General features: G+C 60.8%; 8 protein-coding genes across 9 annotated transcripts; 4 read left to right on the plus strand and 4 right to left on the minus strand.

Moving 5' to 3' along the window:
* Positions 1-449: 449 nt before the first annotated feature.
* On the plus strand, positions 450-5,465 carry SPCC1450.12 (PX domain-containing protein). The gene is made up of 10 exons (XM_062775745.1): positions 450-1,826; positions 1,866-2,545; positions 2,581-2,781; positions 2,820-2,974; positions 3,013-3,272; positions 3,310-3,460; positions 3,502-4,415; positions 4,462-4,602; positions 4,641-5,183; positions 5,225-5,465. Exons 1-8 carry the CDS (start codon positions 786-788, stop codon positions 4,498-4,500), a joined length of 3,441 nt encoding a protein of 1,146 aa, XP_062631729.1. The 5' UTR covers positions 450-785; the 3' UTR covers positions 4,501-4,602; positions 4,641-5,183; positions 5,225-5,465.
* tsp-2 (putative tRNA-splicing endonuclease subunit tsp-2) lies at positions 4,567-6,202 on the minus strand (the record flags this gene model as incomplete). Its single annotated transcript, XM_062775746.1, has 4 exons — positions 4,567-4,599; positions 4,638-4,778; positions 4,818-5,183; positions 5,225-6,202. 4 exons carry the CDS (start codon positions 6,200-6,202, stop codon positions 4,567-4,569), a joined length of 1,518 nt encoding a protein of 505 aa, XP_062631730.1.
* Positions 6,203-6,370: 168 nt separating this feature from the next.
* Positions 6,371-8,387, minus strand: sfh1 (Chromatin structure-remodeling complex subunit sfh1). Its single transcript, XM_062775747.1, has 3 exons — positions 7,335-8,387; positions 6,902-7,295; positions 6,371-6,863 (listed from the first exon to the last, which is right to left on the minus strand). The coding sequence occupies exons 1-3, from the start codon at positions 8,123-8,125 to the stop codon at positions 6,420-6,422; spliced, it is 1,629 nt and encodes a 542-aa protein (XP_062631731.1). The 5' UTR covers positions 8,126-8,387; the 3' UTR covers positions 6,371-6,419.
* Positions 8,388-8,911: 524 nt separating this feature from the next.
* On the plus strand, positions 8,912-9,806 carry rib5 (Riboflavin synthase). Its single transcript, XM_062775748.1, has 2 exons — positions 8,912-8,995; positions 9,043-9,806. Exons 1-2 carry the CDS (start codon positions 8,981-8,983, stop codon positions 9,709-9,711), a joined length of 684 nt encoding a protein of 227 aa, XP_062631732.1. The 5' UTR covers positions 8,912-8,980; the 3' UTR covers positions 9,712-9,806.
* mug161 (CWF19-like protein) lies at positions 9,786-13,922 on the minus strand. The gene is made up of 14 exons (XM_062775749.1): positions 13,619-13,922; positions 13,271-13,383; positions 12,595-13,227; positions 12,305-12,348; positions 11,967-12,118; positions 11,825-11,902; positions 11,682-11,776; positions 11,225-11,638; positions 10,975-11,187; positions 10,849-10,932; positions 10,621-10,807; positions 10,440-10,582; positions 10,003-10,391; positions 9,786-9,958 (listed from the first exon to the last, which is right to left on the minus strand). The coding sequence occupies exons 1-14, from the start codon at positions 13,872-13,874 to the stop codon at positions 9,829-9,831; spliced, it is 2,931 nt and encodes a 976-aa protein (XP_062631733.1). The 5' UTR covers positions 13,875-13,922; the 3' UTR covers positions 9,786-9,828.
* A 148-nt stretch (positions 13,923-14,070) lies between these two features.
* On the minus strand, positions 14,071-15,691 carry B7H23.070 (Mitochondrial outer membrane protein porin). Its single transcript, XM_062775750.1, has 6 exons — positions 15,590-15,691; positions 15,475-15,509; positions 15,120-15,314; positions 14,717-14,896; positions 14,221-14,664; positions 14,071-14,170 (listed from the first exon to the last, which is right to left on the minus strand). Exons 2-6 carry the CDS (start codon positions 15,502-15,504, stop codon positions 14,144-14,146), a joined length of 876 nt encoding a protein of 291 aa, XP_062631734.1. The 5' UTR covers positions 15,505-15,509; positions 15,590-15,691; the 3' UTR covers positions 14,071-14,143.
* A 1,288-nt stretch (positions 15,692-16,979) lies between these two features.
* LOC62_07G009205 (uncharacterized protein) lies at positions 16,980-19,393 on the plus strand. Of its 2 annotated transcripts, XM_062775751.1 has the most exons (4): positions 17,407-17,429; positions 17,478-17,588; positions 17,687-18,768; positions 18,804-19,393. In XM_062775751.1, the coding sequence occupies exons 2-4, from the start codon at positions 17,527-17,529 to the stop codon at positions 19,286-19,288; spliced, it is 1,629 nt and encodes a 542-aa protein (XP_062631735.1). In that variant the 5' UTR covers positions 17,407-17,429; positions 17,478-17,526; the 3' UTR covers positions 19,289-19,393. The 2 variants fall into 2 exon arrangements, with proteins under 2 accessions (XP_062631736.1, XP_062631735.1); XM_062775752.1 differs by having other exon boundaries at positions 16,980-17,588.
* Positions 19,394-19,679: 286 nt separating this feature from the next.
* On the plus strand, positions 19,680-20,379 carry LOC62_07G009206 (uncharacterized protein; the record flags this gene model as incomplete). Its single annotated transcript, XM_062775753.1, has 4 exons — positions 19,680-19,682; positions 19,967-20,076; positions 20,132-20,209; positions 20,244-20,379. The coding sequence occupies 4 exons, from the start codon at positions 19,680-19,682 to the stop codon at positions 20,377-20,379; spliced, it is 327 nt and encodes a 108-aa protein (XP_062631737.1).
* Positions 20,380-20,493: the final 114 nt, after the last annotated feature.

A 20,493-nucleotide genomic window follows, 5' to 3' on the forward strand; every position in this document is an offset into this window, starting at 1 on the left:
ATGGCCTGCGTAGCAAGGACGTGTGTGGTTGTGTGGCCAGACGGCCCAAAGGCGGTCCTTGGCTGTCTGGATGGCGGCCAGTGGGCGTGGGTGGGTTGTCGCCTGCCCATCCGCCCAGACCGATTACTAGTCTGTCCAGCTCGTCCAGATAAGCCCATGCCATGGACCATGGGCACACGCCAGTCGTCGCCGAGAGGCAAGGGAGGGGAGGCATGTAGTTACGCTTGTCGCTTGTAGCAGTCAGTAGCAGCTGGAGCTCATGACTGGCCCAAATGCGATGCATTGCATTGCCTCGCCGCCGTCTCGTCTCTGTCATGTAATCAGCATTTGAAAGTGGGTTCGCGTTTAGGTGGCGACACGGCGGGCGGCGGCCCGGAAAATGACGTCGACGATGAGCCAAGTATGGGCTGCACTGCCCGCCATTACAGACGACTGCCAAGTGACGCCAGCGACGAAGCCCCATCCCACCCATCCCGGCGGCCTCGGTCTCCATCTCCACTCGGCCAGCCGCATCATCATCGCTCCCCATCGACGAGCAAGCCAGGACGACGAGCTTGCATCGAGAACTCTTCACCCCAGACATCGCCTCCAACGCCTTGCACGACGCGGTCGACGCGCTTTGGGCAGCAAAGTATCACGATCAAGTCATTGCCGCCCAGCACCGCAATCCCAACCCACAAGCAAGCAGACCAAGCCCGTCCTAAACTTCCGGCCTTTGTATTTCAACGTTTCAGAACCATCATCATCATCTTCACCACCCAGCTTCAACTTTCTCGCGACTCACGATGGCTACACCAAACGTAGCATACGAGGCGCGCAAGCCCAAGAATCGTCCAGAGCGACCCCTACCCCCTCCTCCAAAAGAGGAGGCCGATGTGGCCTTGATCGACGCGTTCGATTCGTCACAACAGTACACGTCCCCGCCCTCCCCGCCAAGCGGCCCAGTCACAGCTCCCCCGCCACCGCCTGCAGACGACGAGGTCGAGCACTTGGATGGCGGCAACGGTGTCGAGGGCACGGGCGACGAGGCTGGGGCAAACGACGCGTCGACAGCGCCAAAGCGGGTCCGGCCCCCCGTGCCCAAGACGACGGCTGCGCATCTCAACCCATTCCACACGACCCTCCCCAGCAGTGACCTCACACCACCAACAATCCTCACGCCCCTCCGCGCCCATTACCTCAAGAAGACGCTCGTCAATCAGCAGATTGCGCATGAGCTCGGCCTGATCACCGACCCCATTCTTGGCGCAAATGCCCTCGGCCTCCTGGGATCGCCCTTTGTGATTCCAGAGTCGGCCAAGCAGGATGTGGTGGCACGTGTGGGCCAGGCTGGCGGCACTGGCCTTGAAGGTGGAATCGATCTGCCATTCCTGCGCTACATGTTTCACCAGTTCTTGCTGCCCTTCCCTTTCCTCGCCACCGCGCCCCCATCGTTCTGGTCACAAAAGGTTCAGCCCTTCCTGTCGAGCTTCCTGGCCACAACGGGCGTAGCGGCACACAGCACGCTTACCCAGGAGGACCAGGAGATCGCCGAGAGCCTAATGACCAAGGACGAGAAGAAGGAGGCCGAGGACAGGCGCAAGATGTGGAACAAGGTCGAAAAGCACCTCGGCCTCATGATTGGCGTCGGCGTCAAGCTCACCTCCGGCGAGGAAGTGGTGCGTATCGGCCAGAGCGAGCTTCGTCGCATCGAAGAGGCGCAGGCAGCACGAAAACGCAAGTGGGCCGAGAAGCACGCGCACCAGGAGACCTTCACCTTTGACGTCAATGTCGTTGGAGTCCGCGTAGTCTCTGAGAAAGGCCGGATGCGCAGCAAGAGTCACGAGGTGGGTAGTGGCAACCTTGATTCATCTGACAACGCCCAGGAATTTATCATCCGCACGCAACGAACCGGCCATCACGACGTGTTCGTGTCTCGCCGATATGGTGACTTTCGTCGACTTGCCGAGGAGCTGCGCGTCCTGTTCCCGGACGCACTCTTGCCCAACCCGCCACCCAAGGACAAGTCGTCGGCCGCCCCTCCGCCTCCCCAGGCCGTTCAATCGTACTACTCCGCCTACAACCCCCTGCGCGTCATCTACGGTAGCAGCCCAATGCCTTCTGGTACCAGCACGCCCAGCAGAACAGATGGCACGTCTCAGGCTCTCCCCGATGCCCCGATCCCAGCCGCTCCACTCTCAAGAGAGAAGAACCGTCTCACTCTCCGCGCCTACATCCAGTCGATCCTCGCCATGCCTGAAATCGCCAACGCGCCGATCATGCGTTCTTTCCTTCTATCCAGCCCTACCGTTCTGACCCCACCTGAGGCAGCAGACATTCAGCGACGCCTCGAGGCGGACGCTGTGCGTGAGGAGGGTCGAAGGCGGTTCCGCGAGGAGGCTGAGCGACGAGTTGAGGCACTTCGCGAGGGCCTGGCCCAGTTTAAGGGTGATGTCCTCACGAAGGAGGGAGGTTTGAAGAGCGTGTTTGAAGTCGTCAGACGCGTCGAGCTTGTCGAGGACCTGCCACCAGCAGAGAAGAGCGTGCTTGAGTGGGGCCGAATCTCGTGAGTACCTTGTCTTCTGGACCAGCTGACCCCAGCCTCGCTGCCACCATCTTCCAGATCTACGTCGCGTCAGACACTGCGTCGGAATCATTGACGTCGCTCAAGCGACTCCACGGCATCATGCCATACTTTGTCCTCAAGGGCATTCTCAGGATCTCCAACCCCATGGCAATGATCCGCGGAGTGCTCGATCTCTTCTTGGCAAGGCCTTTCGGCGGTCAGAGCCTGCTTCAAAAGTAGGCCTCGCGCTGCTGAGCCACTGCTAACCTCTCAGGATGTTCTCACAGTCCTTGACTGAAGACGTGCGATACCTCGCAGAAGACATTCAGGCGGTTCAGGACAAGATTGACGATCCTGTCCTGTGCGAGAAGATTGAGCAGTATGTTTCGGCGCCTTTCGACATTCAGGAAATCTACCGACAGGATGCTGGTGAGTGTGTGAGCCCACACATCAGCTGACTCTCCCAGTCGCCGAGAACACGGAGCTTCTCGTCGTCATTCTGCGATCGGCAGAAACCCCAATCTTGTCTCGCCCTCAGATCCAGCGCGTTGCGCGCGCGTCAAAGGCCTACAAGGAATATAAATCGTGGCAGGCGGACCTCAGCGACTCGGACGACGACGAGGGCCCAGACAATGACGACGCATGGCTGTTCGAGGACCTCAACATTCTTATGAAGCTCATGATGAGAAAGAAGGAGAAGGAGGCGCTTGTTGCCTTGATCTTCGAGGTGAGGACTATGGGTCATTTGCTTGCTGACATGCCAGGGCGTGACCGCCGAGCTGCTCAAGGACATCATCACCATCTTCTACTCGCCCCTTGCCACTGTTTACAAGGCAGCCAGCATTGCCGACTCTCTGGGCGACCTGCAGGCGTTCATCAACGACATGATCAAGACAGTTGACCAGGTGGAAGAGCGTGAGTATGGCGTCGTAGACTCGTGTGCTTACACTGTGCAGTTTCGGCCGAGGACCCCCAGCGTACTGTCCAAACCTTTATCGACCTGGTGCAGCGCCACGAGCAGTCGTTCTACTCATTCGTGCACAATGTCCACTCCAAGGGTCAAGGTCTGTTTGACGCCCTCATGAGCTGGATCGAGTTATTCCTCTCGTATGCTCAGAAGGGCCTCCCACAACAGTTGGACCTCGAAGTGCTCCTCCCTCACAGCGGCCCTGAGCGAGTTGCTATCCTCAAGGAAGTCGACGAGGTCGCTCAGTACCACTACAAGCTCAAGGTGGCGCACGAGGAGAAGATTCGCCGCCGGTTCCAAGGTGGAGGCGCCGGGGACCAGCAGTCTGCCGAGGAGGCAGCACTCGTCAATTCGGTGCTGCAGAGTCTCAGCCTTGCCGAGAGCACTGTGGGATCGGCAGGAGAGATTGCCATGGAGGAGGAAGAGGAGAATTGGGATGAAGACGACGAGGACGACGACACCATTGATGACACGGCGAGCGAGGCCAGCTCCATTCAGTCAGCGTCGGTGATCAAGCGGCCACCTCGTGGACCTTCCTCGCTCGGCGCTGTTGACGACAATCTCAGCCAGAAGCTCGGCCGGGTTACGCTGTCTCCTCCAGGCGACGCCAACAGTAGCAGAAGGAGCTCTGCAACCTTGGCACCGCCCGAGGACCAGAACCTGAGCAAGAGGAGGAGCTCTGGCTCGCTCCGCACCTCTCTCGACCTGATCCGCAACTCTACCAAGACTCGCACGGGCAGTGGTGGTAGCGACACGCCCCCACCGCCGCCTCCCAAGGACACCAAGCCTCACCCGCCACCTGTCAAGGTCAAGCGACACCGCAAGCCGAAGCGGACACACGTTTTGCTCCCACCTCCAGAGACGCCAAACATTGAGGCACTACGACCTCTGTTTGTGGCAGTTGTGAGTCGTGTGGTAACTACAGAACGGCATCTGCTAACCAATCCAGGTCGAGCCCCTACTCGTCGTCAAACCCCTTAGCCAGTAGAGTCATATATCCGGGTCTATAGCACATGAGATAGCATAGGAAGTTTTCTAATATGCCATGAGAAGGCTAGTCGCGCCTTCGTGCTGGTCCGAAGCGGGTCTTATGTTGTCAGCTATTGCACGCCGCGGCCGACTCACCAGAGACACCTCGCGCACACTGTACATGCCCATCAACGTCTTCATGTCAAGCTTGCGGGGGTCGAGGCCGCCCGACGGCAAGCGCATCCTCGCGGGGAACGACGCAATGGACGGGATGGTGATGTAGGTGATGATCACGGTCTGAGCCGTCAGCCACCTCCCTTCTTTACAAACACCCACCTTCATGACCAAAGAGTTGACACGCATGATCGTGTTCATCCACTTCCAGCTCATGCGCTCAGTGTACCAATCAGTCTCAGCGTATGGGCTGGCGGCGCGGTCCCCGTCGTCCATGTACACGGGGACCATGAGGAGTGAGAAGGCCGAGTGGGAGAAGACGGGTCCGCGGCGGTACAGCAGCCAGTCGACGCAGAACTTGATGCCCGAGCGGACCACCCACCCGAGGGAGCGGTAGTGGTGGTAGCAGGCGTACGAGACGAGCAGCGGGTCGTCGGGGTACAGCGCTGCGGGGGGCGCGAGGGAGAGTGCCGGGTTAGGCGGCGAGAGGAGGAGGGGGAGGACGGCGGTGGGGGGAATGTAGGTGTCCTGCGGTGTGAGCTAGCTCCGACGACGACACCTCAGCTCACCGTAGCAGGGTCGAGGATCTTGAGCACGCCCAGCGCAGAGGCCAAGAACCACGCCTCCTCAAAGCTGAGCTGAAGGTGCTCAAACTCTTCAACAGCGAGCGCGGCCTCGTCGTCTGACGGCTCAGAGTCGCTCGACTCGGCGGGGGGCGGGGGCGGTGGCCGGGGGGCCGGTGGTGCCGACCCCGGCGCCGGCGGGGGACGCCGCTTGAACCCCCGCTTGTTGCCGCGGTTACGGTTCGCGTCGGGCCGCGCCGGGCGCACGAGGAAGGTCTGGGCATTGAGCGTTGTCGTGCCGGGCGGCAGCGCGGCCGAGTAGTCTGTCGTCGCGAGGGAGAGGGTCGAGCCGGTCGGCGACGGGGGTGCGGCGACGTCGGCGTCGACGTCACCACCTTCCTTCGCCTCGGCGTCACCCGCTGCGCCGTCAGCCGCCTCTGTCGCAGGCAGCGCGCCGGTTGTCAGCACCGCCTCGGCCTTCTTGGCCGCCTCGAGCATCGCCGCCGCGCGGTCAATCTTGAACTGCTTGCGCTCGCGGCGGCGCTGGTCGCGCACCTGCTCGGCGGCGAGCGTGTTGCCTCCGCGCAGGATATCGACGCGGCGCTGGCGCCAGCTCGGCTCTGAGCGCGAGAGGGAGCCCTTGCCAAAGAAGCCGCGGTTGAAGAGGGTCGCCATGTCGCGCGGGTTGGTGACCCAGACCGACTGGCTCGCGGGGTCGAGGACGCCGATGCAGGTTGGGACTTCAATCGCGCGCGACGCGCCAGCACTGGTTGATGACGAGAAGGAAGACAGCAGCGAGGGGGCCGCGGCCGACGACGACGACGAGGAGGCCTTGGACGCAGGGTGCAGCGGCGACGTTGGGAGCAGGATCGGCAGCGGCGTGCCGTATTTCTTGAGGTTGGACGCGTACTTGCTCCGCCCGCCCTTGGCCTGGAACCCCGGCGCGGGCGGTGGTGGGACTGCTGTGGGGATCGGGCCGCTCATGTGTGGTGGGATGGAGAAGTGATGATGGAGATGGCGGTGCTGTAACAACTTGACATTGTGAGCGGCAAAGGCGTTTCCAAAATATTGGCGGAGCCCCGGGTCGACCGAGTCAAGTGCTCAACCCCCGCCACGGTCCGTACCCATCCACCACCACCGCAGTCTGCAACACATCGTACTATGCATATATACCACGCATACGACGCCCCACACCCTATGCCTATCGCCGGCGCTTCGACGTCGCCAGCGTCCTCATCATACGACGCGCCTCGCGGTTTCTCTCCACCTCGCGGCGCTCCATCTCCTCGGTCGTGAGCTCGACAAGCACAGGGCTGAACTCGTCGCGCTCCCACCAGTCACGCCACACACCGACCAGGCCCTTTGGCCCGTGGCGGTGCGTCGTGCGAGGGATACCGCTCGGCCCAGACTTCTCCCACTTGGCCTGCTCCTGCGGATGCGTACGCGCAAACAGGTCGAGCTCGAGCGCATCGCGCTTGTGCTTCATGAGCTCCTCGTGGATGGCGTGCGCGACGAGCGGCACAGCCTCGCCCGTGAGACCCAGCTCGGCGCAGTAGTGGCGCGCAAACTCTGCTGGGGGCAGGTTGGATGACAGGTCCCACTCGATGCGGTCGCGAAGGACGTGCGTGTTGATCTGGACGTCGAGCTACGCTGTCAGAAAATGCTCTTACTGTTCCCACTCACGTTGATGACGATGCGACAATCGGGCTCGGCAAACGTCGCCTCGCCATTCTCATCCACCTCCATGCTCTCGCCCTCGCCATCAGACCACACGACCTCCTCAGGCGTGGCGTCTTCCGTTCCAAGGTCGATCACGACGGTGCTCTGCGCCTCCTCCAACTGCGCCTGGATGAGCTCGGCCAGCGTCTCGGCGTGCTGAACCGGGATGCCCAGGTCCTCGCAGAACACGGTCGCAAACTCGAGGGGCTTGTAGAACGGCTCGTTGGCGTTCCACAGGAATCTGTCCTTGATCTTGATACCCGTCTGGTCCCCAGTCGGCGACGGCACGTCATAGTCGACCGTGATCGGCACGAGCATCTCTGGTCGTTCGGCCTCGGACGCGAGTAACTCTTCCGGCCTGCATTTATCAGCGCCAGCGCTCCACAACACCACTTACACAATCTTGTGCTTGGTCACCCGCGCAATCTCCGACTTGACGCGCTCGGCGGGCACGCGATCTCCAAGCCATGTCCATCCGCGCTCCAGCTCCGAGTGCTTCTTCTTGATCCGTCCGATGCGCATGCTCGCCAAGTGGTCGGCGCTCAACCCCGTGTCGCGACGGCGTCTCCGTTCTCCATAGTTGTCGTCTTCGGGATCGCTGGCGGCCTCGCCGATCTCCTCCTCGCTGCTCTCCTCTTCCTCTTCGGATTCTTCCTTCTCCGCGTAGTTGACGCGTCCTGCTCGGCGGCCGGACAGTGTCGTCGTCGTGGATTTCCGAGACAGGTGCGGTGCGGGGCTCTCGATCCGTGGGGTAGACTGACCCGAGCTGCGCGCGCCAGCGAGCTCGCGGTCGAGCTCGGCAAGAAAATACTCGCGCTCCTTGGGACCACCAGTAACTGTCTCTGGCTGCACAAGTGTCGTGACACCAGTTCGCATGCGCGACGGGTACGTCGTGAAGAAGCCCTGGGTGACTGGCGTCGACTGGAGCGTGTGATCAAAGGTGCGCTGGCCTGGCGGGGCGAGGAAGAAGCCAAGCGGGCCCGGGGGGTACGTCTCTGGGTAGTAGACAGCCTGACGCGGTTGTGGGGCTGGTGCTGGCTGCTGATGGACTGGCCGTTGCTGCGCCTGCGCCATCAACACCTGCTGAGCTTGCTGGTATCCGGCGGGGAGCGCGCCTGGCTGGCGTGTCGGGGTCGCATATTGTTGATACGGCGCGCCTGGAGCTACCGGTCGATAGTAGGTTGTCATGGGGAGCAAAGTGCAAGAAGGTTGAAAAGGCGAAGTCGAAGCGAGACAAGTCGTGGGCAAACAAGGAGGTGGATGTCGATGGCGGAAGTGGTTTTGCGTGGTTAGCAAAGGACTACACAGATGCTGATGGAACGGAATGGGCGGATTCGAGGCGAGGCGAGGCTACGGCGCGACGGATGGCTGGCGGATGGAGGCAACAAAGGCGCGTGGCGTCGATGTTGTGCGTCTTGTTGCATCCTTCGCATCCTCCGCCCGCCTCGCGCGGCGCCAATGCCAATAGCCCCGACGTTGGCAGCGTGGTAGTGGCCATTGCGCCGAATTGGGACAATAATCCGCGAGCCGCAACCTAAACCAACTCACGTTTGTATCCCACTGGCAGCGCATTCCCGCGCGACGACGATGTCGGGGTACGCGTCCGGGTGCCGTAGGACATGGTGCTGCTCGTGGCGTTTGTTGTTGGCGTCTCCAATCGGCTCGCGGTGCCACTGCTGTTGTGCGCTGTGACCTTGTCGAGAGACTGGCCGTGCTGGATGCGTTGATGCTGTTGATGCTCGATGCTTGCTGCTGCGTGTGCGTGCGTGCGTGCGTGCGACTCGCTTCACGTCCTTTACTTGCTGTTGTGCGCTGCTAGGTACTTCCTGTTCTAGAACCACGTGTAAAAATGGGGTGGCTGGATAAGTTGACCACGCGAGGTGCCCTGTGCCTGCTGCCTTATGTCATCGGTCCCAGCCGGCAGCCCGGCTCTGAATAAGTCGACCAGAATCCATGTCGTCGGGCCGACCCATCGCCGTCGCTCTCTCGACTTGATCTCACTCACCACTTGGACGCTTACTCTTCCTCAACACCACCCTCAGCATGTTCACTGGCCTTGTGAGTCGCGCCAAGCCGGCCAGGACTGTACTAACCCCCGCCCCCAGGTCGAGCACGTCGCGACCATCTCGCACGTCGAGCCGTCGACCGCGACGACCGAGCACATCATCACGCTGTCCGACGCCGCCCCGATCCTGGGCGACTGCCACATCGGCGACTCGATCTGCGTCAACGGCGCATGCCTCACCGTGCTCGAGTTTGACGCCGACTCGTTCAAGGTCGGCCTCGCCCCCGAGACGCTCGACCGCACCTACCTCGGCAACCTTGTCGCCGGCGACAAGGTCAACTGCGAGCGTGCAATGGCCGCACACACCCGCTTTGGCGGGCACGTCGTCCAGGGCCATGTTGACGCTGTCGCTACCATCAAGGCGGCAGTTCCCGATGGAGCGTCCATCCGGTACACGTTTGCGTTCCCCGAGGACGCGGCCCACCTCATGCCGTTTGTCGTCGAGAAGGGCTTCATTACCGTCGACGGCGCAAGCCTCACCCTCACCCAGATCGACGACGCCACGCTCTCGTTTGGCATCATGCTCATCGCCCACTCGCAGTCAAAGCTCACCCTCACCAATAAGAAGGTCGGCGACCCCGTCAACATTGAGACCGACTGTGTTGGAAAGTACATCCTCGGCAGCGAGAGCCGTATCGCTGGTCTGGTCGAGCGCGTCGTCGACCGCCGTCTCGCCGAGCTCGGCGTCTTGACCCAAAAGGCGGCCTAAGGGTTTGGGCTGTTGGGGTGTTCTGGGATTTACATGTAGGCATAGCAGTTGACCAAGCATGGAGGATGCGATATGCATGTTGTGTACACAGTGTCTGCTACGCGGCGACATACATTACTACTGGGGAAGGAAAGGCTGCAGAGCCTTCTTGAACTTGACTGCGTCCTCCTTCTCCTCGGCCTGGGACAACACCGTGTCCTTCCAGTTGATACGGTGGTGCAGGCCAAGCAGGCCGCTGAGCACCAGGCTGAATTGCGTAAGCTATGGCACATTGTAGATGGAACAACTTACCGTCCAAATTGCAGGTCAAAGTTGCCCTTGAGCAGGTGAACCAGCTTGCGGCCATCGGGGCATTCAACCTTGAAGTAGTTACCGGTGGGCCCAACACGCGCGAGGGCACGCTCAGGCTCGGCTTCCCAATCCAGTCCGCTAGCCTCGCCAGCCTTGATGAACCCGTCCGCAACCTTGTCCGCCAGCTCCTTTGGGACGGGGACAATCTGGACATGGGCATGGCCGCCCTTCCCGGCCAATCGGCCGACCTCGAACACCACGGGGACGGCACCATACTTGGCGTAGCAGGCGCGGAGAGCCGACTTGTATGACTCGAGCTCGCTCACGATGTTCATGGCATCCGCGGCGGGAATCGACAGGAGCGTGGGGTGGTGTGCGATGGGAATGATCTGTGTGGTGTGAGTAGGCAGCTTGAACTAAGAGTGGGTGCCACGTACCAAAACATGCCCGCCACCTGGGACGAGAGGCTTCTCTCCTGCCGTCGGGATGAGCTGTCCCTTGGGCAAAGTGACATAAGTCTCGGCGCCGATGGCAACGATGAGGTGCTTCGTCACCTTGGGGTTACTCAGGCAGAACCAGCCTGCATGTCAGCATCAGGCGTCTCTCACTCTCACTTACACTCCTCAGGACCCAGTTCCTTCTTCCTTGACCGCTCCTGATCCCGCTCCTTGACGACGGGGCAATCACGAATGAAGTGAGTGCCCTCGGCACCACATGCACGGCACACATATCCTGCGGGTGGGGGTTTCGACCCCCGCTGCCGCTCAGCTTCGCGCTGGGGACACTCGCGGATGAAGTGGTCCGCCTAGAGTTGGGTCAATACTGTCTCACTTGTCAAAAGCTTACAGATTTGCAGATATTGCACACATAGCCGGCTGGAGGCTTCGACGGGTCCTGGGCGGCCTTCTGAGGGCAGTCTTTGATCCAGTGCTATTGGGTCAGTGCTGTGGTTTCGCCTAGAAGAGTACTCACTCCGGGAACCTGGCAGATTTTGCAGAGGTAGTCCTCTGGAGGAGGGCCGTCTCCTCGAGCCTTCTTCGCCTGACCAGCTTCCTCGTGTTCGGGAGCCGCACGCTTGCCACTGCTGCTGGACGAGATCGTCAGAGGGTTAGGCGTGGCGTTCGTCGGGCGAGTTGGAAGCGGGGTCGTTGGTGTTTGTGGCGGTAAGGTCGTAGCGTAGAACCACTGCATGGGTTAGCGCAACTCGAACCGAAACACCCACCCTGGCAGGCTTGCCACTCGCGGCAGGGGCACCCAGAGCGCCCAGCTTGATGGCCCTCGTCCATCGCTCCTCCTTGCCGTTCGGTCCAGTCCATCCCCACGGCTCGCGCTCCCAGAATCCAGGTCCATCAGCCCACAACAGGTAGCGTGGGCGAGTCTTCTTGACGACCTCGAGGAGAGGTGGGGCTGGTGGCGCCAGTTGGAAGCCGAGGCCGGGGAAGGAGGGCGACAACAAGCTGAGGGACGGGGGTGGCGAAGTGGTGAGGAGAACATCGACGCCATGGAAGGCAGAGGGAAGGGCTGAGGCCTGCTCCTTGGCCGCTTCGAGGCTCGACGTCTGCTCCTCAGGCGAGATGATGGGGTTGGCGAGGAGGGTGGCGATGGAAGTCTTGGTGATGAAGGGTGAATTGGGGTCCTGCAGCGTGAGTGAGTTGTGACGCATTGACAGCTCAACTCACAGTATTGTCATCTGCGTCGAATGCTGCCTCGTCGAAGGCTCCTCCAACGACAGCGACCTTGAGGCCTTGGGCCGTGGTGAAGACGCCGGTCTTCCCTGGAAAGTGTTAGCTGCAGCTCAATACATTGAAGTCAAGCAGCTTACCGATAAAGACGAGGTTGGGGGCTAGCTCGGGCGTAGAGGCAAGCTTGTCCTCGACGCTCTTCGGGAAGGCATGCTTCCCTACCGTAAAGTAGGTAGGCACGGGCACTGGGGTCAGCACTCTTGAGACAGAGGCCATACTCACAGCTGACGCCGTCGAGCTCGGAGCCATCGCTGTCCTCCTTGAACAGATCGCCGGCGATGAGACAGGCGTCGAATGGTCCATGCTTGCTGTTGATCGCCGTGACCTTTTGAACGAGGGTGCTGAGTGCAGACAGCGGCGCGCCGATGGCGAGGCTGAAGGGGCGAGGAAGGTGGTCGGTCGGCGGTAGATCGAGTAGATCGAGAAGAGAGTCACGCGTCAGCGATGCCGCAGCTAGGTCTGCACCTGTACGTACATTTTGAGTGGCTCCGGTTGGAGGAGCGAGGGCATCGTGTCGAGAGTGATGCGGGAAATGAAGATGAATCAAGTCACAAACTGACGACCGAGAATGACGAAGGATGTTGGTTTCGGCTTCCTCAACAATCTGACGGAGTTGCGTGCCAAGTCCGCACAAACCACCTCCTTCACTCGCATTGAACATGTAACTTGCATCTCTCCCCTCTACCTACGCCTACCGGCGCTATCCAACTCTTACATGCACAAGACGCCACTTCGGCACATTCGTGCCACGTCACTGTGGTCATTTCTAGCGGCGGGGGCTAGGACTGCGGGGGGAGTAGCTCTTACCCCTTGGTGGGCTTCTGCTGCGACTGCGGCTGCCCATACTCACACTGCGGTCACGTCCCCGCTTGTTGGGGCTCACATCACCACGGCGGGGCGGAATCGAACGAGAGCGCGACCGGCGAGGGCTCGGGCTGCGGCTTCGGGTGCCCGAACGAGAGCGACGGCGGCGGACGGGGCTGCGGCTCCGACTACGAGAGATATTACGGCGAGCTGGGCTTCGGCTTCTGTTGCGACCACCACGAACATAGTCCGGGCTGCGACGAGGAGGACCGCGAGGTCCAGAAGGTCCACCACGGAAACGACCGGGCGACCGAGAACGCGAGCGGAAACGACCGCCGCCGCCGCCAGGGCCCGACGGACCACCACGCGGCCCACCACCGTAGCCACCGCCACCACGCGCGCCAGGACCATACGCAGGTGGGGGGCGATCGCGGAAACCACCGCCACGCGGGGAAGGTGCCCTACGGCGAGGAGAGGGCGAGCGGGGAGGACGGTAGGAGGAGTAGCCTCCGCCTCCGCCGCGGCGACGGGGTGATGGCGAGCGGCGACGAGGAGAAGGTGACCGCCTGCGGGGGGATGGTGACCGCGAGAACGATCGAGAGCGTCGGCGAGGAGCGGGCGAACGAGCTCGAGGGGGTGGTGTGGGAGGGCGAGGAGCCGGGAGCGGGTGCTCGGAGATCTGAGGCCGTCAATATTGCTCAACAAACGCACTCTTCACTCACTTGAACCTTGAGGGCAGAGCCGTCCAGGATGCCGCCATCCATACAGCGCACGGCCTCTTCTGCTGATGCTGGCCTCTCGAACTCGATTGCCGCCTTGCCACGGTTCAGACCGGCTGTGGAGGAAGGGGCGGACGGGGCGAGAGAATCGACGCGTTGGAGGAAGACACGGTCAGCTCTCAACTCATGACTACGTGCACTACGATAGGTCCAGCACGACGAGCGAGCAGCCAAGCTGAACATTTGCCCTCGCGCAGCCCACTCCAAGATACGACAGTCTGAGTGACAACCGTGCTCATGTGGTGCGGGCCCAAGGCACCAGCCATCCAGGCTGGCCAGAACGGTACTCACAAACTTTGAAAACGGGCAGGTCGAGGCCAGTCACCTTTCCGTACTCGCCAAAGATTTCCTCCAGGTGGCCGGTGTGGACATTCTTGCTGAGGCCCGAGACAACAATGACACGAAAGTTGGACGCGCCGTTGCCGCTCGCGACGCCGCGGTCGGGGCCGTTGCCGTTGCGTGGCGGCGACATGGACACGTCGCCATCTCCACGACGAGGGCTTGGTGTCAGCGGCTTGGGGGACGTTGATCGACCGCGTTGGGCCATGGTTGTGTGACTTGTTTTGTTGTGAGTGGAAACAACAAAAGGTTGGCAGGATGATGTCAAGTTGGTTGAAAGGTGGGTGGACACTGACTAGCGACCGGGGATTTTGAATTGCAAGTCACGTGTGGCACCACCATTTACAACAAGCTATTAGCTCGCCCCAAATCACGCCCGACTGCCAAGTTCTATTCTGCCATGATCTTGTTTGCAACGACTGCATATTCCATGATCTGCTACACATTCCCCCTCTTCCAACACGGTACAATGTACATTTACGAGTTGAAGGTGAACGAAGCGCCCTGCACACGTCAGTGATAGCTCCGATCGGCATACAGGAAAGTCTACTCACGACCTTGTGGGCGGCAGTGGAGGCAGTCGAGTCGTTGAGCTTGGTGGTGTCGAGGGCAAGGCCGAAGGCAGCCTTGACACCGGGGCGGAGAGCCTGGGTGTAGCCGAGGACGAGGACACCGGCGTTGTTGATCTTGGCCTTGACGAAGGCGGCGTTGTCAAGGTAAGCCTTGGCACCGACCTCGAGGGCGACACCGCGGGTGGTCGACTTGGTGTCGTAGATGGCCTTGGCGCCGGCCTCGACGTCCTTCGAGACCTTGTGGTAGTACGAGGCCGAGAAGGTCGAGAGGTTGAGGCCGTGGAGCGAGACGGCGTACTCGGGGGCCGAGAAGCCGACGGCACCGGCGTAGCGGGTGATCGAGCCGGCCTGGACGTCGTACGAAGCCTCGGCACCGACAAGGAAGCCGTCGTGGCCGACAACGGCGTCAGCGGTGAAGGTGGGGCCCTGTCAAAAAGTCAGCGGCTACTCTCCGATGCCGAGCTCCGAGCTCGCTTACCTTGAAGAGGTCAACGGTAGCACGGGTGTGGACCGAAGGCTGCTTGTAGATGGCAGTGAGGATGGCCGACTTGGTCGACTTCTCGGGGTTGAGGGTGGTAGCAAGGTCAAGCTTGAGGCCCTTGGCAATCTGGTTCTCGAGCTCAACCTGGGTGCGGAGGAGGTTGGTGGTGGTCCAGGCCTGTGAACGTGGGTTAGCAAGGCATCTCCCAGGCAAAGCATGTGAATCGGGTTTCGCTGTCCGTCTCCGTTGTCTCACGCCATCCATCCACGAACACGTTCGTTGGATGCTCCGGAGACGCGCAGCACGACATGTAGCTCGGGCCTCGGACTTCCGTTCCGGTCCGACGCCAGCCAATGGAATCCCAGCGAAACCCTAACTACACAGTGGAGCGCGTACTGACCTGGGTGACGGTCAAGCCGTTCTTGAAGTCGACGTACTTGCCCTCAATGTCACCGGCAATGACGTTCGACTTGGAGTCGCGGGTGCCGGCAACCTTGAAGGTGACGTTGGAGGGGGTGAGGGTCTTGACCTCGAGCGAGGTGCCGTGGATGGGGTAGTCCTTCTGGAGCAGGTCCGAGGCGGACTTGCCGAGGTCCTGTTGAGCGTGTCAGTGTCAGGTTCTATAAACGAGGTGAGCAAGACGTGATCCCAGCCGAGTGCATCTGCAAGTGTAGCAGCGCGTTCCTCGGCATAGGTCATGGAAAAGTTGGAACGTGGGTGTGGGGTGGGGGGGGTGGTCATTGTGACGCGCGTACCTTCCAGGAGGGGGGAACAGGCTGGGGCATGATGGCTATAGGGCAAGTGTTAGTGACGAGATGACGTAGGGTGATGAGGAGCAGTCCAAGTGTCGAGCAATGGTTGAATGCTTACTTATATGCAAAGGGTTGGGTGTTAGAAAGTAAACAAGAAAGTGGAATGGGGAAGGAGGAGCTGAGCGGCAAAACCGAGGATGGTTGGATTTAAAGGGAAGACGCCAACACGATGCATTGGGGCGGGTGGGGGGGGGATGGCCGTGGTGGTGTTGGATGGAGCCATGCCATGCCATCCCATCCACCCATCCACGATTGGTGGTGAGGCACCCATGACATGGCCCAGCCGGCACCGGCGCGAGAGACAGCCAGGACCAGGAGCCAGGAGTCAGGAGCTCTCGCAGACAGGCAGGCGCGCGCAACGAGCCAGGCCAGCCAGGACAGAGGGCTCGTGCTGTTGCGTGCGCCGTTGTCCAATCCATCCATCCACCCGACCCACACTGACGACACCCCCCTCAGCCCCGCCCAGACAAACTCAAGCCAAAAGCCGGAACCCAGCCGCCAAACATTTCCATCCACTTTTGTGGTCGCGCTCCAATACCGCCTTGTGGCGGCTGGCTGCCAGGGTGCTGGGCGTCGCTGCCTGCTCTCCCTGTTGCTTGCTGGCTGGCGCCCTGGGTGGAATGCAAAGGAACATGTCCTGTCGGCGCTCGGCCAACCGCGTCATCACGTCGGCTCCTCCCAGCCAATGCCATGGTCGCCACCCATGACCATTCCGGGATTATCCGGCCCACAAGTCGCGACACCCGCGTCAGGCGGAACTCTGAACCCCACAGACACCTCCAGGCGACATCCCAGCTCTGTCTCCCCTCCTTGTCCTGCTCAATGGTTACCCTGTTGTTTACTCCTGACTCGCCCAGTTGCCACTGACTGCACCCTTGGCGCCTCTGAGCTGTTGCGCATATTGCAATCAGGCCGTCCGTCAGGTGACAGCCCTGCCCTCTCTACCCCCCCAACAATACCACCCCATCTCCACTCCTGAAGCCATTCGGCCTTCCACTTCAATGTCAATACCAAGAATCAGTCACGTGATACTTTACGTAACATTCCTCTGCAACGGGATCAGATCTGCTTCTCGCCCCTGGTCGTTTATGCTCTGTGCCGTAGACGACGACGACACCGCTGTTATTAGTTGTTGGCTGGCTGGCCCCTGAGCAACTAACTCAAAAGGGAACATCGGTGTATTAACCAAGACGTGTTGTGTGGGACCTGAACCCATGTAGTGCGGACATGATGCGACAGAGACGACACGGAGAGGGTCATTGTCCCTTCGCTCGGCTCGGGTCGAGCAACGGAGCGATTCAGCGGCGGCGGCGGCGTGCGGCTTGCGGTTGAGCAAAGGGGCGGTACATTACGATCCATAAGGCGGTGACATCGGCGTTGTCGCGGCGCGTCGTCCGTCTCCAAGCTTGGCTCCATCCTGCCTCGTCACCTCCTTTTATTTCGAGCCCACTCCCACACCACACACACACACGGCACACGAACAACGTGCATAAATCCTCACAACTCTTTTCCACTCGAGCACTCTGCAGCAACCCCGGCTTTTGAACTGCTCCTCCTGCCTCGTCACGTCGTCTTTGTGTGCGCGCACGGCAGGCGCCCTCGCTAGACTCGATCCACCTCGGCTTCACTCGATCCAGCTCGGCTTCCCACTCCGCGCCCTACCTCGTTCCGTCGTCACTTGTGCGCCCAGACGACACAACGATAGGGCCGAGTCTGCTCCTGTCACACGGCATATAAGGTTAGCATCACCACCACCCAGGGACAGATCTCCCCCACCGACATTGCCTTCACACACTCGGTCATCCGAACGCGTGTCACTTCGTGTGACTTTCAAGCCACCGCTGCTCTGTCTCTCGACACGTCCAAGCGCCTTCAAAGTTACTCCTGTTGTCACTTGTGTAAGGTCACTCGACATTTCCATCACACTTCCGACCGTGTCCATCTAGCCTTCCGTCGACAACCGCATAGCTGTCAACCTTCAAAGGACTACTTGCCATGTCCCGCTCATCGAGATGGAACATCGATACCGATGTCAGCCAGGGATGGACTAGCCCAACGTGAGTGGACAATGCGGCCCAGCTATTACAGACACCTCCATATGTCTAGCTGCTCGGCCCTCGCTCCCACATGGACAGCCTCGCTGACGCGCCTGCAGATCCGACGATCGCGCCACGTCTCCAAACTTTGCGGGTCGGGGGAGTGCGCAACCGACCTCACCGACAAGCCCGTCCTCTTCAGTGTCGATGCAGGGCGACCATTTGCACATCCCTCTGAGACGCAAGATCTCCAACTCGTTTCAAGCCTTCCCTCCCTACACCGACCGATCAGGCCGGCAGAACGGTGGCAGCGGAAACAGCAGCGGGAACACGAGCGGCGGCGAGAGGATGACCTACCAGCCTCAATCACCTTCTTACCTTCCGGTCCATGAACGAGTGAGGTCAGATTCATCACAAGACCCTCTGTGGTCAACCACCGGAATCAACCTGCGCATGCTGTTCCGCAAGAAGGTCCTTGTCCGCCTGGGACTGGTTCTGGGCGTCATCTTGCTCTGGATCTGGTGGCTCATCTCCACATTCGAGTTCCAGATCGAGATGTGGTCCTATCGCAAGAGTTGGATCAAGGCCGAGCTCGACAGTGTGAGACCCCTCAAGGGCTGTTGGAGGCCAGAGAACATCTCGCCAGAGTACAACATGACCAAACATCTGGCTGGCAAGAAGCACATGCTTGCGGCCGGCCTCGGCTTGAAGCGCGGCCTGGCCTGCTTCGACTACGCCAGCACGATCCAGCAGCGCGAGGACGAGCCCATGAGCGATCTGCTCTACCACACCTACTGGCGATCCGATCTCATTCCCTGGGGCGACAGGCAGACCGCCAACATCATTGCTTGGCTCGCCACACAGCCTCTCAGCCACTCCAAGCTCATCGTGTGGTCGAACGGTGCCGAGCACCTCCGAGCCAACGAGCATATGAATGCCCTCATCCAAGACTTCCCGGACAACATTGAGGTCCGCCAGGCTGCTGTCCTCGAGATGGCCGAGGGAACGGAGATCCTGGACATGCTCAAGGAGATTGCAGCCGGTGGGCTGTACGACGAGCGAGCCTGGGTTGACGGTGACGCCGTGCGACTTCTGGCCCTATGGTTGTATGGTGGCCTCTGGTTCGACATGGACATGATCCTCACTCGGGACATGCACCCATTGACGGAGAGCGAATTTCTCATCCAGTGGGATTGTTATGGTGAGTGCGATCAGCGTGTAATCTAACCCCCGCAGACAAGCCCGATCTGCAGATGAATGGCGCCATCATGCACTTTGAGAAGCACTCGCCATACCTCTGCGAGACCTTCCACATCATGGCCACGAGCCCTGCTCCTACCCCCAACTCGTTTAGCTGGGGATCCCTCCTCTACTCGAGACTGCACCAGCGTCACATTGCCGAGGGACGCGAGCCGTTCGCCATCCTGCCGTGGTGCTTCACCGACCCTCGCAACTGTCGCAACGACAACCGCTTCCCCGACCCCTTCTACCCCGATCCATCGCGCCTATGGGGCCTGCCCTATGCGTCTCGTGGGGACCATCGACGATCTGGCCGCGAGTTGCACGAGGCGGCCATGGACCACATCTTTGCCATTCACCTCCACAACCAATGGTTGAAGGAGTTCCCACAAGGCGGCTACGTTGACCGCTTGATCACCGGCTTCCGCAGCAGGGTCGAACGCTTGAAGAGCAAGCTGGCCAAGCGGGCAGTCGAGTTCTAGTACCGTGTCGCCACGCAGATCCAAAACTAGCCACAACTACAAACATACTTGCATCCAGCTCGACCCGCAGCAATGTACAAACAAAAATGCATAGACATGTCTGACGAGAAATGACATGACGTCAGGGTCGCGCGCCGAAATAAACAGGCATAAGCTTGGCCGGCAATGCGGGTTTGTGCCAACCGATTCGAGTAACTGGCCGACAGCTGACCGAGTGAGTGGCCGAGTGTCAACGGTCGTGACCATGCGGACGGCATCGCTGCGGTCGCGAGCAGAGCTTACTTGACATCCTACACCTCTCTTGCTGTCTACATCGGCGCGCCACTGCTACTCTCATAACAACACGTCGCTCGCCACCCACCCACGCCACACTAGTCGTCATCTTTCAAACATGGTGCGTGGCCTACGTCGCCTGGCCTGCTCCTGGCCTGCCCTCCGCCGGCTCGTCCTTCATGACATCACGCTGACTCGCTCGCCAGGTCCAGGAAGCCGATCCCATCACTTTTGTGAGTGTGTGGCGTGGGGGCGCGTGGCGGCGTGGTTGTGCTTGGTACGGCTGGCTGTGGCTGTGGCCTTGCGGGCCATGAGTCCACAGGGCACTTACCGCCGCACCCAGCAGGCAGACCTCCTCAGAGTGGTCGCGCACCCCCTCTCGACAAACGCTGACGCTGTATACAGCTCGGCGTCGCATCCTTCGCGGGCGGCATCGCCGGCTTCACCTTTGCGCGCTCCGTGCCGTCCCTGCTCGGCGGGCTGGGTATCGGGTGTCTCATGTTCGGCGCGGGCATGTAAGTGCCGCCTGCCTTGTGGCCTGGTGGGCTGGGCTGGGCTGACCGATGGTAGGCGTATCCGCGATAACATGAAGGGCGGGGAGGAGCTCGCCGCTGCCTCGTCGGCCGCGCTCGCGGTGCCCATGTTCCGGTGAGTGTGCGCGGTAGCAGTTCTGACGCGGTAGACGCGCAGTCAAGACGCGCGGAATCGTGCCCATCGCCATGGCGCTCGCGTCCGTTGGATCCGCGGGATTCTACTCGTTCCTCGCCGCGGAACATTACCAAGAGGCCAGCGCGCGCAAGGCGGCGGTGTCGCGCTGAGGTTGAGGCGTGGCGGAGACCGCTTGGGCCGAGTTTGGCGTGACGTTTCTCAACTGACCAACCCCTTTGTATTCCGTGATCATGGAGTGGAGATGCATGCGACTATGTACAGTG

The sequence above is a fragment of the Vanrija pseudolonga genome, chromosome 7 (genome assembly GCF_020906515.1).
Source record: "Vanrija pseudolonga chromosome 7, complete sequence".
Taxonomy (NCBI): domain Eukaryota; kingdom Fungi; phylum Basidiomycota; class Tremellomycetes; order Trichosporonales; family Trichosporonaceae; genus Vanrija; species Vanrija pseudolonga.

Bases quoted from the DNA above. Each gene is read 5' to 3' on its own strand.
- SPCC1450.12 (XM_062775745.1), top strand. From the start codon at position 786: ATGGCTACACCAAACGTAGCATACGAGGCGCGCAAGCCCAAGAATCGT. The intron at 1,827-1,865 runs GTGGGTAGTGGC...GACAACGCCCAG, and splicing joins TGCGCAGCAAGAGTCACGAG to GAATTTATCATCCGCACGCA. The intron at 3,461-3,501 runs GTGAGTATGGCG...TACACTGTGCAG, and splicing joins AGTTGACCAGGTGGAAGAGC to TTTCGGCCGAGGACCCCCAG.
- sfh1 (XM_062775747.1), bottom strand. From the start codon at position 8,125: ATGACAACCTACTATCGACCGGTAGCTCCAGGCGCGCCGTATCAACAA. The intron at 7,296-7,334 runs GTAAGTGGTGTT...TGATAAATGCAG, and splicing joins GTGACCAAGCACAAGATTGT to GCCGGAAGAGTTACTCGCGT. The intron at 6,864-6,901 runs GTGAGTGGGAAC...CTGACAGCGTAG, and splicing joins ATTGTCGCATCGTCATCAAC to CTCGACGTCCAGATCAACAC.
- B7H23.070 (XM_062775750.1), bottom strand. From the start codon at position 15,504: ATGCCCCAGCCTGTTCCCCCCTCCTGGAAG. The intron at 14,665-14,716 runs GTAAGCGAGCTC...ACTTTTTGACAG, and splicing joins CTACCGTTGACCTCTTCAAG to GGCCCCACCTTCACCGCTGA. The intron at 14,171-14,220 runs GTGAGTAGACTT...TGACGTGTGCAG, and splicing joins CCACTGCCGCCCACAAGGTC to GGCGCTTCGTTCACCTTCAA.
- mug161 (XM_062775749.1), bottom strand. From the start codon at position 13,874: ATGGCCCAACGCGGTCGATCAACGTCCCCCAAGCCGCTGACACCAAGC. The intron at 12,349-12,594 runs GTGAGTATGGGC...CAACTCCGTCAG, and splicing joins AGCGGGGACGTGACCGCAGT to ATTGTTGAGGAAGCCGAAAC. The intron at 11,903-11,966 runs GTGAGTATGGCC...ACTTTACGGTAG, and splicing joins CGAGCTCGACGGCGTCAGCT to GGAAGCATGCCTTCCCGAAG.
- LOC62_07G009205 (XM_062775752.1), top strand. From the start codon at position 17,527: ATGTCCCGCTCATCGAGATGGAACATCGATACCGATGTCAGCCAGGGA. The intron at 17,589-17,686 runs GTGAGTGGACAA...ACGCGCCTGCAG, and splicing joins CAGGGATGGACTAGCCCAAC to ATCCGACGATCGCGCCACGT. The intron at 18,769-18,803 runs GTGAGTGCGATC...TAACCCCCGCAG, and splicing joins CATCCAGTGGGATTGTTATG to ACAAGCCCGATCTGCAGATG.